Source organism: Portunus trituberculatus, chromosome 7 (assembly GCF_017591435.1).
Source record: "Portunus trituberculatus isolate SZX2019 chromosome 7, ASM1759143v1, whole genome shotgun sequence".
Classification (NCBI taxonomy): domain Eukaryota; kingdom Metazoa; phylum Arthropoda; class Malacostraca; order Decapoda; family Portunidae; genus Portunus; species Portunus trituberculatus.
Window position 1 is genome coordinate 805,143 of NC_059261.1, and position 17,393 is coordinate 822,535.

At 42.7% G+C, this 17,393-nt stretch overlaps 1 protein-coding gene across 6 annotated transcripts in view; it reads left to right on the forward strand.

Annotated features, from left to right (window-relative positions):
- The first annotated feature begins 273 nt into the window (after nucleotides 1-273).
- LOC123518959 (polycomb protein suz12-A-like) overlaps nucleotides 274-17,393 on the forward strand; it is a 57,717-nt gene continuing 40,597 nt past the window's right edge. For 5 of the 6 annotated variants that reach the window (XM_045280040.1, XM_045280074.1, XM_045280068.1 and 2 more), the window contains exons 1-9: nucleotides 274-476; nucleotides 4,568-4,614; nucleotides 5,177-5,275; nucleotides 5,715-5,796; nucleotides 6,100-6,194; nucleotides 9,189-9,375; nucleotides 10,723-11,223; nucleotides 12,673-12,857; nucleotides 16,592-16,842. In XM_045280040.1, coding sequence (XP_045135975.1) covers nucleotides 386-476; nucleotides 4,568-4,614; nucleotides 5,177-5,275; nucleotides 5,715-5,796; nucleotides 6,100-6,194; nucleotides 9,189-9,375; nucleotides 10,723-11,223; nucleotides 12,673-12,857; nucleotides 16,592-16,842 — 1,538 coding nt within the window. In that variant the 5' untranslated portion in view covers nucleotides 274-385. The remainder of the gene's footprint in view (nucleotides 477-4,567; nucleotides 4,615-5,176; nucleotides 5,276-5,714; nucleotides 5,797-6,099; nucleotides 6,195-9,188; nucleotides 9,376-10,722; nucleotides 11,224-12,672; nucleotides 12,858-16,591; nucleotides 16,843-17,393) is intronic. The other variant, XM_045280081.1, reaches the window with a different exon arrangement.

Here is a 17,393-nt window from a genome sequence, read left to right on the forward strand (position 1 = left end):
ATATCAATTCCTTTCTTGACGCTACCCAGAAAAAGCCGAGCCGCAGAGGTAAGCTGTGCGCATTGTGATTGCATTTTCTTGAACGCGGGAGATCAACATAGATAATCCTGATAATTGTACTTCTTCAAATAAAAAAGACAAACATAAAGATCAAAACTATTAACTATAACTCCTTTGGAAAAAATACAAATATTCTAAATTGAGTTAGTAGAAGCTCCAATAGTTACAGAGAATACGAATTCCCATACGAAGACAACAGTCCCCGATACTGGATGGCATGGCGGAAGGTCTGCGCGGTAAACAATATAAACAAAGACACAAAATTGGCGACTGCTCCCAGAATTTCGAGGCGTGGCCGAGCGAGAGCCGCGGGTGAGGAGCCAACATGCCGCAGAAGAAGAAGGAGTCGCTCGGGGGAGACAAGCCAGGCCAGGAGGTGCAGGCTGACCACGAGTTATTCTTGCAGGCCTTTGAGAGTGAGTGACCCTCTCCTCTCTCACCCTATTCACCCTGGTCATGCTCGCCACACCTCACCACCTTCACCTCACTCAGCACAGCCATCCTATTCCTCCCATCCGCATCTTTTCCTTTCCATCACCAATAGTAACGTCATTCATCGCCACCACAGTTAGTGGTGAGGAGCGTCACTCACCAGGACGCTCACCACACCACCGCTGCCCCCTCACGGACGCCTCACGCCCCTCGCTCACCCGCCACGTATTTGATGGCGATGGCCCCTCCCAACACCACACTCGACATTTCATTCCATTCTCGAATAGTGGTCTCTCTCTCTCTCTCTCTCTCTCTCTCTCTCTCTCTCTCTCTCTCTCTCTGTGTGTTGTGTGTGTGTGTGCGCGTGTAATTCACCACGGTTGTCTGCTGGTCGCACAGCCCAGCCAGCCTTCCCCATTACGGAGCGAGCTCAGAGCTCATAGATCGATCTTCGGGTATGACTGAGACCACAACACACTCCACACACCGGGAAAGCGAGGCCACAACCCCTCGAGTTACATACATTACCTTTATAGTACTGTTAGGTGTTCAGGGGCTACACATTCAGAGGCTTACCCATTTGCCTTGCCGCGCCAGGGACTCGAACCCGGGCCTTTTTGGTTATGAGCTGAGTGTGCTAACCACTACACTACACGGTGTGTGTGTGTGTTTCACTGTTTGATCTGCTGCAGTCTCTGACAAGACAGCCAGACGTTACCCTACGGAATGAGCTCAGAGCTCATTATCGCCGATCTTCAGATAGGCCTGAGACCAGGCACACACCACACACCGGGACAACAAGGTCACAACTCCTCAATTTACGTCCCGTACCTACTCACTGCTAGGTGAACAGGGGCTACACGTGAAAGGAGACACACCCAAATATCTCCACCCGGCCGGGGAATCAAACCCCGGTCCTCTGGCTTGTGAAGCCAGCGCTCTAACCACTGAGCTACCAGACGTATCAGTGTATGTGTGTGTGTGTGTGTGTGTGTGTGTGTGTGTGTGTGTGTGTGTGTGTGTGTATCCCTCACCCTGTTCATCTTTTGGTAATATGCAATCATAATTAACCCAGCACCAACATGTTTTTTGATGCCCTTCTCATCTTATAGAGCTTTTATTTTGTGAGTAATATGAACCCATTAGCACTTTTTATGGAGAGCGAGTAACACCAGCCTGTGTGATGGACTGCTGGGCACTGAGGAATGCTGCTATGTGTGTGTGTGTATTATCATATTAATTGCGCATGTGTGAAACGAATGACAGTGATTGGTTCGTTTGTTTGAGCAAGCTGCCACTCACTAATAAAAATAAAACATAATAAATCTACCCAATCAGAGTGGTTTGTGGAGAGGAGTGACTCTACATGAATCAGTCTGTGGAAGATGTCCGCCTGGGCAGGGTGTTGCCTCGATCATGTCCATTATATTGCCAGATTTTGTGAAGAGAAATAAGGTAGTGACTTCATATTAATTTCTCAGCATTGCCAGTCAGGTTAGGCCAGTTTGCTTTGCTTAGATCAGTTTAATTGTCTTAGTTAAACTTAATTTTGATCTGAGGAAGGTGAGGTGTATCAGTGGTACGGTGCCTCAATTAGGTTACATTAGCTAGGTTAGTTTTGCGTAGTTTAGGTAAGCTAGGTTAGGTTAGTTTGGGTTAGATAGATCAATAAAAATAGGATGGAGCAGCCGATGGTGAGCAGCAGTGGCAGTGATTCGTAAGGGAAGGAAGGAGTGGGGAGAGTAATACAAAAATTAAAAAGTACCAATTTGTGACGTAAATGAAGTGCAGATTCACTCAAAACAGGTCAGAATCTACCAGAAAAAAATTGCTTAATTCAGAAATGAGCTGTTGGTGTAACTGCATAAACTTGCTCATCTTTTTCCCTTATTCACACTGTATCTCTGCCATTCCTTAATTGGCACTGTCCTGATATAGTGGTACCTCCAGCTCCTCGTTTCCTGGCCCACCCACCCTTCACAGCTCTTTCACTCAGCTGACATGACGTGGGAATGAAAATATGATAACCTAACCTAACCTAACCTAACCTTAACTTTCACCCAACCTGACCTATAGTCTGTCTGCTCTGTAGTGGCTCCTGGCTCTCAGACTGAATAGTGTCTCAAGGGATGCGTGGTTGTCAGATCTTGAGCAAAACTATTGTCTGTCCTTGTGATAAGTGTGTGGATCAACAGAAAACAAGTATTATTCAACTAAAATCAGTTATTTCATCAAAAATCAAAGGCTACCAAGGGCTCTTAAATACTGTTTCTTGTGTTAGTAGAATAGAAATCTTGTTAATCTGTCACTAGAAGCTTAGAATACTATTAGAAACCTTGTATAATTTTGACAAGAGGTTTTAGAATGTAGTGGATGTTTTTGCACCACTTTCAGAATGTTATGTTATGGGACTATTATTCAACTAAAGTCAATGATATCAATAATAAGCTACACTATGTTTTGAACCCAGGAGACATTTTAGAGTAGCCAGACCTAACCTAACCGAACCTCGCTATTGGTCGGAAGTTTTCAGAGGAAGCCGTGCCAGAGGTGTGTGTCGCCTTAGTTAGGTTTTGTTAGCTGGATTTGGTTAATTAGGTTAAAGTTAGGGTTAGGTTAGGTTAGTTTGGGTTATCATATGGTCATTCCCACGTCTGTCAGCCGAATGAAAGTGGGCGAGGGAAACGGGTGGAAAAACAGGAGTTAAAAGCTTTTATATCATGTCTTATTAGCTTTACTTTGTTGTTTATTGGTCTGTTTTATACACGTGTTCTAATATGTGAAGGCAAAGGATTTTATTTCAGCTGGAAAGATGGTATTTTAGGGATCAAAAGAGGGACTTTAGCAATGACCAAAGACTGATTGAGGCATTTTTTAGGCAATTTATATGGTATAAGGAACTCGTGCTTGGCGAAATTCGCATTTGGCGGTAGTTTCACCAGACTAATTAATTCGCCAAGTACAGTGACTTACTGTATAGTCATTCCCACATCATGTCAGCTGAATGTGGGAACTGTGAATGGGAAGCCGGGAAATGAGAAGAGCTGGAAGGACAACTATATTAGGACAGTACTACTTAATCTCCTTTTCCCTTTTCCACCTTATGTATCTTGTTCATTCTAATCCTTCACTGTGTTCATCCTTATCTTATGCACTGTACTTACTCTTTGTCCTTACTTTATTCAGCCTGTTCATCTCCCATTTGACTCATCTTATTCATCTCATCCTCGTCTGACTCACACTATGCATCTATCAGTCGTCTTTGTCCCACACCACCTCATTTATTATTTTTTTTATTTATTATTATTATTATTATTATTATTATTATTTATTTATTTATTTATTTTTTTTTCTCTATGTTATGGCCTGTAGTTCCTGTAGGTACCTTGAAGAGTATTTGAAGTGCTGTTCAGCTTCCACCCATTGATGGCACAGGCAATTTTATTTGTAGTGTTCCCCTTATTAGGGCCCATATCACCACGCAAGTACATTTTTGGTGTAACCACGTAGAACCTGGGTATCATGGTGACATGTAGCTAACTTTAAACCACTCCACAAATGGCTTAGTTTTTAAAGGCCCAACCCTGTGCTCACCACCTTACTGACCCTTACTCATCCTTCCCACTCATCACCTCCATGTTGATCCACTCCCTTACTAAATTACTTCTTCACTTGCTTACTTGTGTGGCAGATATTACAGTCAGCAAGGCAGAGCAGGGTAACTGAGAGGATTAGTTACCACTTGTGTGAGTGTAATATTCCAGTAACTTATTCTTTCCACCTTTCAAATCCAAAAGTTAACCAGTATTCTCAGTCTTGTGTCTCTTTTACTGGCAAACACTGCCACTCCACGCCTGCTTTTGTATTTCTTCCTGTCTTTCAAGGCGGAGGTTTAAAACATCTAAGAATTTGGATTGTTTTTTCTTTTTTTTTTAACGAGTATATGGTGAGTGGCTCCTTCAGCGGGTAATTTTATTTTATACTGTTTTTTTTTTTTTTTTTGCTGTTGTCTTAGGCCAGTGTGACTCTGACTTGGGAGAAAACACTAACTAGTTGCTATTGTCACATTTTGCAGAGCCAACACAAATATACCGGTACCTCAGGTCGCGGAACGTTCTGAGTGTGAGTACTGCTTCCCTTTTGCTTCTTCTTTGGACCTGTTATGCATTAAGAAATATAGTTTGCATATCGGTGCATTGAACTCTGGAATGGTTGAAGTGAGGCAATGGTTAAAGCTGTCAGTGTGAGCAAATTTAAAGAGAAATTAGATAACTATAAATACCAAATGACCTTTAGCTTAGACCCTGTAAAATAACACTGGGTAAACACACACACACACACACACACACACACACACACACACACACACACACACACACACACACACACACACACACACACACACACACACACACACACACACACACACACACACACACTACCCACAATAGTCAAAATGCTCAACTCTTGAACACTGTATTTGTGCTTAATTTTAAGTATGTAATTTTGAGTATGTAATTTGAAGTATGTACTATTAGGATATTTCTCCCTGTAAGATGTGTGTTTTCAGCTCCCGAGCTGCTTATGTTTAAATAAACCGTTTATTATTATCTGTTATTATTACACACACACACACACACAGTAATATTTTCTCTCATAAGCATTGATCTCTTTCTGTCCCCAGCCAATATTCCTGCAACGAACGCTCTACTACATGCGAGGGCGGATGAGTCGGAGCCACAAAAACAGAATGACCTTTAAACTGGATGGCCTCTTGGAAAAGGTACTGGCTGATCCCTACCTGACCTTAACGTTAAGTGTGGAGAGGTGAATGTGCTGATAACTTTGTCCTTTATTCACAAACACTTCACTCTCTCACCATAACCAGCTTTAAAGGTGGCAGATGATTAGTCTAGTTTTTAAAGAGTTTATCCCAGTTCAGAAAGCTTGTTAATCTGTCACTAGAACTGTCAAAACACACATAAGAGTTTGTGTAAAATGAACTAGAGCCTTATGAAAGTAGTGAAGATATCCTAGTAAAGTACTCTAGAATGTGGGTTTTAGTGTGGTGGAGGTCTGTGTGATGTTAAGTGTGGTAGAGGTATAGTTCAGTGTATTAAAGGGTGGAGGTTTGAGTGTAATAGGAACATAAGTGAGGGAGAGATAGAATTTTCAGCGTGGTGGTGGAGTTGGCGATTGAAGAGTGTGTGGTTGTTTTGCAGGTTACGCAGAAGAGTGAGAGGCAGGGGGAGCGGCCGGCCAGTTACCTCAACATTGCCTTCACCGGCTTTCATGACGACAAATGTAGGTATTGGTGGAGTGAATGACTGGTGGCAAACACTGCACCTCTTAGATTGTTGGCTACTTCCGGCTTGCAGTTGATAGAGAGGTCTGCGGTGTGTGTGTGTGTGTGTGGGATAATTTATTGTGTTATTTCATATTTCATAGCCTTAGTTTATCTTTGTTGGTGGTTTGTGTTTTAAGTAATTGTGTGTTTTCCTTGTGTTTGCTGCCATGTATGAGTCTCCACCAGTTATTTCTGTTCCTTACATCTTCCTGTAAGACTCTCATCCTTACTGACACATTGCCACTGTTGTCTTCCTACAGTGGAGGGAGTGTCAGGGGATGTGGCCAGAGTGGAAACCTTCATCGTGAAAATGTGCCACAAGAAGCGCAAGGAGTCGTCAGCTCCGCTCATGCAGGTACTGCTTTCCTTCCTCTACTGTGGACAGGCTTGACAACTAAATGCAACTGATTTTAAAACAGTGACATTCTCTACTAAGGAGGCTCCAGTGGAAATTATTGGGTTTTCAGGGATGTTTTCAAGGTGTTAGAAGTGTATTTTCATCATTCTGGTGCTAATTTTATATTCTCATTGGTAATTATTTGCGTACTTATATGATGTCAGTGATAGTTGAACAGTTAAGGCTGTTGGTATTTTCAGGTTTGTAGTGATAGTTTAATACACTCCAGTGAAAGTTATTGAAATTTGCAAATGTTATCATAACCCTAGTGAGAGTCTACCAGTGTGGTGGAAGTTATATTAACCCCTTCCTTACCGCAGCCACTCCCCTATATAAACAAAGCGTTCCCCTCCTATACCGCAGCCCCCTGCCCGTGTGCGCACGTGCCTCACGGCCAGATCTACACATTATATTTCTTTCTAACTCAGTGTTATGTACTTTTTTCTAAACATATTTTTGTCATTTTATTAATAAAAGAAAACGTAAACATAATCATAAATTGTACACTAATCATAAATTCAGCACCACACACTCTACACCTTGTGAGAGTGGCCCTGAGGCAGTCATAACTAGGCTGCTCCCCCTCACTTGCCGAGAGGGTTTCAACACTGCTGTCACTATCACTCTCTCCTATTTCTTTTTCAGGATCATAGTCTGAATCATATTCATCTGGAGAGTCTTCCAGTATATCCTCACTATCTGTCTCATAATTATGATAATCCTCATCGCTGCTACACGAAGCAGACGCCATTATCTCTAACTAGAGGCAATAGATCAGTTTCACCACGGCCGATACTAGAGAACTGATGTTCTTGGGGGGACTGTGGGAATAATATATGTCAAAGAATAGTGATTGGCTTTATAGTTTATGCATGAAAAATTAACTCCGATATTGATTGGCTAATTTTGGGGATGGTTTTGTTACGCTGGGGTGGCTAAAAATAACGCCTCCAGTGTTTGTTAGTTTATAGTGAACCACGTGGAGTATGAAAAAGGCAAAATCCGCTCTCAGGCCACGGTTATACACGGAAATGTATTGGTGTGGTACGCACGTACCACGGCGGCATCTTGCGGTACCACGAAGTCGCTTTTGCGCGTGGTACACACGTACCACAAAACAGTCTTGCGGTAAGGAAGGGGTTAAATTTGGGGATCTTTTAACAAAACACTGTACACAGTTGCCACAAAAGAACTGACATACCAAACACCACAGCACACCCACACCCATAGACCAAACAACACTGTAGTGCTCAATTTACAGCCATGGAAGGTTTTAAGGAGTAACTGATTGTCATGCATGGGAACTCACATACCCTGAATCCTCAATTATAAAGTCTTTGACAGTAACAGTAAAGCACAGTGGGGAGAGAAAGCCCTCCCTTCTCCCTTGGGTGTTTTTGCCTTGTGGTGAGCTTTCCATATCACCGTTCATGTTGAATTCTGCTGACATTGTAATGGTACAGGCAAGCTTAACAGTGAAGAGAAGTGTATTGTGAAGGCATGTGTTTGAGAGAGGCTCAGTATTTGTGTGACCATAAGGAAGACTGGAAGGTCAAAGGGGGCTGTCTTATGATTGCCAAAGATTTCAGGTACAGTAAGTCCTCGTTTTACACTAGTTTAGTATACAATAAATTCGCAGATACGATAATTGACAATTACTACCATTTTTTCAATTTACGATAAAAAAATCGCACTTACGATATTTGAAATTCCCGCCACCTGTGATTGTGGCGCTGCACTGCGACCAAGTCGGACCAACAACAAACCAGTCACTTTCGCGCCAGCACGACGAATAACAGTAAGACTGTGCTTGGTGATTTACTTACATTATTCTCTGCATTTAAGACTAATTCCTGTTCAAAATGTCACCGAAACGTAATTTGGATCTTGGTGAAGAAGTGGGTAAGGGTGAACGAGCCAGGAAAAGTTTAATGTTGGAAACAAAGCTTGATATACTCAAGAGAAAAGAACTTGGGGAAGGCTCGTCAGCTATAAGCCGTTCCCTGAATTTACCACAGTTGCTACTGTTTTGAGGAATGCTTCAAGTGTTAAGGAGGCAGCAGCTAATGCTTCAAGCCTGCAGGTAAAATTGCTGACAAAACATCGGGAACCCATTATGGATCAGGTGGAGGGTTTACTTAAAATTTGGATAGACAACCAAACACGCCAGCATGCCCCACTCTCGTTGAGCCTCATTTCAGAAAAGGCCCTGTCTATTATTGAAACCTTGAAGGTTGAGATGGATGTTTGTTTACTTTTTTTGATTGGCTTTCATACTGAGCTGGACCGTATTCCTATCTAATACATGTTAAAACGGGTTTGGTTTATACTAATTTTGGTTTACAATAGCTTTTTGAGGAACGCATTTCTAGTGTAAAACGAGGGCTTACTGTACTTTTCTTTGATTTTCTTTCTTCTTTTTCTGTTTTCTTCCTCCTTGACCTGAACACTCATTGAAAAGAAAAAGAAACTCCCTTGATCTTGGTCATTGGAACGGCAACTCCTTTAGCAAAGAAACAAATAAGATTAGCACAAAATGAACGCTATCCTCCGTGGTAATTGTCTCCACCTTCACCCCTTGAGTACGATGAAGTGCTTCCATATTTATTCTCCTTACTATTCGGTGATTTTATACAGCTTCAAAAACTTATGTGGGGGATTAAAGTAGCGAAGACTGTGGCCATTGATCTTTTGACTTCCACAGAGCCTTCCTAATGTCAATAAAATGGTCTAATAGTACCCAAAACTCAGGTAAAATTGCATTCCAGTATTGAAGATGTTAACCACACTTCCTCTCCTGGATCTGCTTTTCTGCCACAGCCATCCACCCCTTCACTCATCTCTGCACAGTCCCAGCAGCACCACCGTCTATTCCCTTCCTGGCCTCTCCATACTCTCATTGCTATTGTTAACAAAGTCACATCATCTCACGTGTCCCTGCTCTTCCCTCAGGTGTCTGTGGGAACGCAAGATGTCTCCATCAACCCGACAGAGAGCAGTGGTGGTGGTGGTGGTGGTGGTGGTCGCTGCTACCCAACCATCAGCATCCCGACCCACAGCTTCACCTGGAGCAACGGACACCAGGTCAAGTCGTACGTCATGGTGTTCCGGGTCACACTTGTGCACGACCAGGAGAATGGTGAGTGTGTGTATATTTACCTAGTTGTAATTGTAGTTTTACAGGGTCTGGGCTTTATGCTCGTGTGGCCCCGTCTCCATATCTACACTTATCCAATCTTACTTTAAAAGTATGCACACTTGTTGCAGACACTACTTCTTCATTTAAACTGTTCCACGTCTCAATACATATCTGCGGGAAACTATATATTTTTTAATATCTCTCAGACATCTTCCTTTTCTCAGCTTTTTACTATGCGATCTTGTGCTTCGGATGTCATATTCTTCTCTCAGGATCAGTTTCTCATTATCCACTTGGTCCATTCCGTTGATCAATTTATAAACTTGTATCAGGTCTCCTCTCTCCCTTTGTTCCAGGGTTGGTAGATCCATAGCCTTTAGTCTCTCCTCATATGTGTGTGTGTGTGTGTGTGTGTGTGTTCTTGTTTTATCAGTAGAAAGTGTGTGTTGTTCCTGTGCTCTCTCTCTCTCTCTCTCTCTCTCTCTCTCTCTCTCTCTCTCTCTCTCTCTCTCTCTCTCTCTCTCTCTCTCTCTCTCTCTCTCTCTCTGTCAGAAAGGACAGTTTATTATTCAGATCTTTGCCTGGTCCTTCCCCCCTAGTCACTACTAATCCTGGCTGATCCTTCCCCCACCCTGCCACTAGTATCCAGCCTGGTCCCTGCCCCCTGCCACTAGTATCCAGCCTGGTCCTTGCCCCAACCTGCCACTAGTATCCAGCCTGGTCCTTGCCCCAGCCTGGTCCTTGCTTCACCCTGCCACTAGTACCCAGCCTGGTCCCTGCCCCCTGCCACTAGTACCCAGCCTGGTCCTTGCCCCACTCTGCCACTAGTACCAAGCCTGGTCCCTGCCCCACCATGTCACTAGTACCCAGCCTGGTCCCTACCTCCTGCCACTAGTACCCAGCCTGGTCCCTGCCCCACCCTGCCACTAGTACCCAGCCTAGTTCTTGCTCCCTGCCACTAGTACCCAGCCTGGTCCTTGCCCCACCCTCCTACTAGTACCCAGCCTGGTCCCTGCCCCCCCATCACTAGTACCCAGCCTGGTTCCTGCTCCCTGCCAATAGTACCCAGCCTGGTCCCTGCCCCCTGCCACTAGTACCCAGTCTGGTCCCTGCCCCCTGCCACTAGTACCCAGCCTGGTCCCTGCCCCCTGCCACTAGTACCCAGTCTGGTCCCTGCCCCCTGCCACTAGTACCCAGCCTGGTCCCTGCCCCCTGCCACTAGTACCCAGCCTGGTCCCTGCCTCCTGCCACTAGTACCCAGCCTGGTCCCTGCCCCCTGCCACTAGTACCCAGCCTGGTCTTTCCTCCCTTGCCACTGCCTCACTGTGGTCTCCTATCCCCACACAGCCGGCGAGCCCCTCATGAAGCGGCGGCGAGTCAGTCGCAGCTCATCGCAGGACGCACAAGATGCAAATATCGCCAACAACACCGCCAACACCCCCAATAATAACAACAACAACAACAATAACAACACCACAGCCACACAGAATGGGGATGCTTCAAATGGGGGTGTTGGGTCCACGTACTGCGGGGAGCTGGTGATGTTTGACCGCCACGGACGTTCCCTGCTGACCCCTGGACACTATGAGCTGGTGTTGGAGCTGCAGGCGGGAGCAGACGGCGACAGTCTTCCTCTCTGCCGCTCCAGCCCAAAGAAGGTGGCCGGCTGGGAGACCATCAGCACTTTGAAACTGGATGGCATTTTCAACCACATCCCAGTGCTGAAGTTTACTCTCAACTGGACCAATGAGACGTCCAGCCCAGCACCAGAGCGCCCTCGTCTCCAGCCACTCAAGCCCCTGGATGTGGTGTTGGCGAATAGCACCTCCACCAAGCCCAGGCCTCAGGGTATGTGTTGGCTCCTCCTCCTCACTCTTGCTTCTCATCTTATTAGTATTGTTGTTATTGGCTCAGTGGTCTTAACTGTTTAACCCCTTCAGTACCATGACGTTTCCATATTCATTCTGCTCACTATTTGGGTATTTTATTTAGATTTCAGAAACTTGTGTAGGGATTAGAATACTGAAGGCTCTAGCCATTTAACTTCTGACCTCCATAGACTATTCCAAATGTAAAGAAAACTGTCTTATCTTACCCAAAACACATGACAAAAATGCATCCCAGTACTGAAGGGGTTAATAGGTAGTTCTCAAAGCACATAGAAATGAAGATGATAAGTTGAAATTGTCCTACCAAACTTTTGGCCAATGTAAAGGAGAATATGAATTGTAGCTCCAAATAAAGGGAAATGCCTCACAGTTAAAGGTGAAGAAGGGAACATTAATACTTCAAATAAAGTAGCATCACAAGACAGAAGGTTGAAGTAAGAACTGTAGAAAGTGAATCAGTAAGACTAGCCCAACGATTAGATGATTCTCCTGGCACTGGCCACTCTCCCGCTGGTGTGAAGAAATACTCTGTGCACAGTGTTTGGAAGGCTGAGTTGATAGTAGTAGTCTCATAGTGGTGGTGTTTGAAAGAATATGGTGGTAGTGGTGGTGGTAGTAGTCTCATAGTGATGGTTTTTGAAAGAATATGGTGGTAGTGGTGGTGTTTGAAAGAATATTGTGGTAGTGTTGGTGTTGGTAGTGGTGTTTGAATAACTCAACATAGGGCAAAACTGAAAAGCGATTCCTGAACAACAAAGAAGTGGGGAGTAATGTGACTTGCGGTGCTGAAGGAAGAGGAAGAGCTCGCTTAGAACTGACCACTCTCCAGCTGGCATGAAGAAATACTCTACACAGTGTTTGGAAGACTGGGTTGCCGTGTGTTAACAGCCCCATGGAGACTTATGAACTAATGGTTTGGTGGGTGGTGGTAGTAGTCTCAGATTGTCTTGTATATAATATGTTCACCATGACATCACTTGTTTGGCCAGCTGTGCGTGTTGAGTGTTGCTTGTTTTTCTGGGTGTTTCTGGTTCCTTGTTCATCATATTCAACATTTTTTTTGTGTGTGTGTCAAGGCTTGTTTTCTCACTATTCCCTTAATGTTTTGGTTTTATTGTTCTATTGATCATTATCATGAATCTTGAATGCTGTCTTCTCTTTCCTTACAGTTCTAATTTCCTTTTTACTTCACACATCATCTCTATAACCCCTTCCCTTTCTTACAGCTCTGTCTTGTTTCTTTCTTTACTATCCGTCTCTAGTTATCAGCCTTTCTTACATCTCTTGTTTCTTGCTTCATACTTCTTTTCTGTAATGACATCCCTTTGTTACGGTTCCTCTCTGTAGCCTACTCCCTCTCATACAGTTCCCTCTAGCTAGTCCCTCATCTCTGCTATACATCCTACAGGAGTGGCCAGCCCTGAGGCACCCCAGCTCGTGCTCTACCAGTTTGTGTACAATAACAACAGCCGCCAACAGACTGAGGCACGCCGAGACTTTCACTGCCCCTGGTGCTCTCTCAATTGCATGGCTCTCTACTCCCTACTGAAGCACCTCAAGTTGTGTCATGCCCGGTTCTCCTTCACTTATGTTGTAAGTATGCCAATGTTGTGTTACTTAATGTAGGAGTAGGAAAATTTGACACTGCAAGAGCTCCTCAGTGGAAGTTCCTGGACAAAGCATATCTCTTTTCTCCTTGTCCATAGTTTGGTGTCATCTTATTCTAAAGCTCCCTAAGGATTTGCCACCACCAGCTAGATAACAGAAGCCATTCCATTTACATTAGGCCGTGTTTATGTGTTGAAAGTAAATTCAAGGCTGTGTTGTTTGAAGACGATTTGATAGTTTTGAATGTTTAGTTGTGAAAATCTCACTTTTTGTGTTACTGTGATGGCTCCTGCTGTGTTTGTGTTGTGAGTGTGGGCAGTTTGTGTGTTGATAATAAAGTCAAGGATGTGTTGTTTGAAGACGATTTACTAGTTTTGAATGTTTAGTCGAGGAAATGTTGCTGTTTGTGTTACTTTGATGGATGGCTTCTGCTGTGTTTGTGCTGTGAGTGTGGCCAGTTTGTGTTGATAGGAAAGTCAAGGATGTGTTGTTTGGAGACTTGATTTACTAGTTTTTGATGTTTAGTCGTGGAAATCTTGCTCTTTGTGTTACTGTGGTGTCTTTCTGTGTTTGTGTTGTGAGTGTGGGCAGTTTGTGTGTTAATAGGAAAGTCAAGGATGTGTTGTTTGAAGATGATTTACTAGTTTTGAATGTTTAGTTGAGGACGTATTGCTGTTTGTGTTACTGCGATGGATGGCTCTTGCTGTGTTTGTGTTGTGAGTGTGGCCATGTTTGTGTGTTGATAGGAAAGTCAAAGATGTGTTGTTTGGAGATGATTTACTAGTTTGAATGTTTAATTGTGGACGTGTGGCTTTAGTCAGTACTCAGAGTGTTGGCTGTGCTTGTGTTGTACTGCTGGCATGTTCACAGTTGACAAACACAGGATATGCTCATTCTCGCTCATGCTGCAATCTTTTCTTTGTCTTAATTGTATTTTTTTTTTTTTTTTTTTTTTTTTTGTGTGTGTGTGTTTGTGTGTGATCCTTTCTTTGCCTTAATTGTATTGTTTTTTTTTTTTTGTGTGTGTGTGTGTGTGTGTGTGTGTGTGTGTGTGTGTGTGTGTGTGTGTGTGTGTGTGTTTGTGTGTGTGTTTGTGTGTGTGTATGTGTGTTGTAGTTACCTCGTTGTAGTTTTACAGGGCCTGGGCTTTACGCTCATGTGGCCCTGTCTCCATATTTACACTTATCCAATTTTTCTTTAAAGCTATGCACACTGCTGACACCACCACACTCAAACTGTTCCAAGTCTCAACACATCTTTGCGGGAAACTATATTTTTTAACATCTCTCAGACATCTTCCCTTCCTCAATTTTTACTATAATCTTGTGCTTCTAATGTCATATTCTTCTCTTAGAATTAATTTCTCATTATCCACTTGATCCATTCCTTTAATCAATTTATAAACTTGTATCAGATCCCCTCTCTCCCTTCTCTGTTCCAGGGTTAGTAGATCCAAAGCCTTTAGTCTCTCCTCATATGTCATCTCTTCAAATTCTGGAACCATTCTTGTAGCCATTTTTTGTAGTCTCTCCAACTTCTTTGTGTTTCTTTTTATGGGGGGGTCCACTCAACTCCTGCATATTCCAATCTGGGTCTTATTATAGTACTTAACAGTTTCTTTATCATTTCTTTGTCCATGTAGTGAAATGCTAATCCAATATTCCTTAGCAAATTATGTCTCTCTGAAAATTCTATCAATATGGCTTACCGGTTTATTGTTTTCTTCCGTCGTCACTCCCAAGTCCTTTTCCTTTTTTACTTTTTCTAGTTCTACTCCATCTCCCATCTTATAGATTCCCACAGGTCATCTTTCACTTTTTCCCATTTCCATGACATGGCTTTTGTCCACATTGAATTCCATCTCTCAATTTTAACTCCATTTCCAGATTTTGTTTAAGTCTTCCTGCAGTATTTCACAATCCTCTTTTTGCTTTATAACTGCACAGTTTTGCATCATCCGCAAACAGATTTATGTAGCTGTTCATTCCTTCTGGCATGTCGTTTATATATATATATATATATATATATATATATATATATATATATATATATATATATATATATATATATATATATATATATATGAGAAAAAGTATTGGTGCCAATACTGACCCCTGTGGCACTCCGCTTTCTACTGCTCTCCACTTGGACTTCATATCTTTAACTACCGTCCTTATTTCTCTCCCCCTCAAATAATTTTCCATCCATCTCAATGTGCTTCCTTTTAAGCCACCCTTCTCCTCTAACTTCCACAGTAATCTTGCATGTGGCACTTTATCAAATGCCTTTTTTAAATCCAAATAAATACAGTCAACCCATCCCTCTCTCTCTTGTACACTATCAACTATTCTAGATTAGAAACTCTATCAACTATTCTAGATTAGAAACTCAGTAAATTATTTACACATGACCGACCTTTTCTAAAACTAAATTGGCTATTTGATAATAATTTGTTGTCTTCAAGAAACTCGATTCATTGGTTCTTTATTACTTTCACACATCTTGCATATTACACTAGTTAGTGATACCGGTCTGTAATTTAGAGGTTCTTCCTTCTGTTCTTATATATGGGAACCACCTCAGCTCTTTTCCATTCTACTGGTACTGTTCCATTTTCTATTGAACATTTTATGATGTACGATTATATAGGACTTGCTAGTTCTTCCCTACATTCTTTTAATATTCTGCCTGAGACTTCATCTGGTCCCATTGCCTTCTCTTCATCTAATTCCGTTATCAATTCTTTTATTTCAAGCTTGGTTACTTTAATCTCTTTCATATAGACAGTCTCTCTATTACCCTGTGGTGTTTCGAATTTGGATTCCTTAGTAAAGACCTCATAAATTTACTATTTAACAGTTCTGCCATACATTTTGGGTTTTCCACCATCCCATTCTCTCCTTTTAACCTTTCTATTGTTTCTTTTTGCCTTATTTTTCCATTTATGAATCTGTAGAACAATTTCAGTTGCTCCGTACATTTTTCGACAATGTCCTTTTCATAGTTCCTTTCTTCTTCCTCACCTTAGCATATTCATTTCTCACTGCCTTGAAGTTTTCCCTTTTTTCTGGATTTCTATTTCTCCTCCACCTTTTCCATGCTCCATCTCTTTTCTCCTTTGCCCTGGCACACCTTGCAGTAAACTACAACTTTTGGTCTGTTTGGTTGTGTGGCGCTGTCCCCCTGGCATTCATCGTGTGTAAATCCTCCTCCCCCCAACAGCAACTACAGCAACAATATCAATAATAAGTAATGATAATAATAATAATAATAACAACAATGATAATAATAATAGTAATAATAATAATAATAATAATAATAATAATAATAATAATAATAACAACAACAATAACAACAATAACAACAACAATAACAACAACAACAATGATAACAACAGCAACAGCAACAGCAACTTCATCCACAACTGTTACATGAACTACTACTACTACTACTACTACTACTACTACTACTACTACTACTACTACTACTACTACTACTACCACCACCACCACCACCACCACCACCACCACCACTGCTGCTGCTGCTGCTGCTGCTGCTGCTACTACTACTACTGCTACTGCTACTACTACTACTACTACTACTACTAAAGCAGCAACCACAACCACAACAGCAGTACTACTCTTACTGCAACAAAAACTACAACAAAATTTACTTCTACAACAACTAGTATACCCATTCAAGCCACTCTTCTTCCACAGCCGCATCCCAAGGGCGCAAGAATTGACGTCTCCCTCAATGAGTGCTACGACGGGTCTTACGCTGGCAACCCCCAGGACCTTGTGGCGCTCCCTGCAGGGTTTGCATTCTCCCGGTCAGGTCCCACTCGCCGCACACCCACCACTTCCGTTCTGGTGTGCCGCCCGAAACGCCCCAAACCTTCCCTCTCTGAGTTTCTGGAGCAGGATGATGATTTCGACTTGCCTCGCTCATACATTTTGGGTCATAACAGGTATGTGAGGGATGGGTGCTTTTTATCATGTGAGGGAGGCACAGTCAATGGCCAACAAAATATATAAAAAAAGAAAAAACAAGAGGGCTCACTCAGGTGCCAATCTCTAAAGAAATAGCCCTTAGGATCTAGCAAAAATTAGTGAAGTGTCTTGAGATCTCCCACTTGAAACAATTTATGCCATAGAACAGGAAGAAATGCAGAAACAGGCAGGAAGTCTCACAGTGTACCAGTGAAAGAGATAAAAGTCTGCAAATAGTGGTTTAAGGAGGAGGGCAGATGAGGGGTAAGAGAAGGACACAGTAGGAGGACACAGTAGGAAGAGAAGCATGTAATTAGCAAGATCAGGAGAACAGTAAGCATGAAAATGGTGGTAGAAGAAAACAGGAGATGCAACATTGCCTTGAAGAGAGGCTGAAGACAGTCAGTCAGAGGAGAAACAAAATGTCCTCTGTGGAAGAGTGGTGGTGAAGGTGTGATGTGGGACGGCTCTGCTCTATGAAGTGTTCTGGTGTCTTATCTCACTAGTCATAAACAGGTTTGTCTTTCTT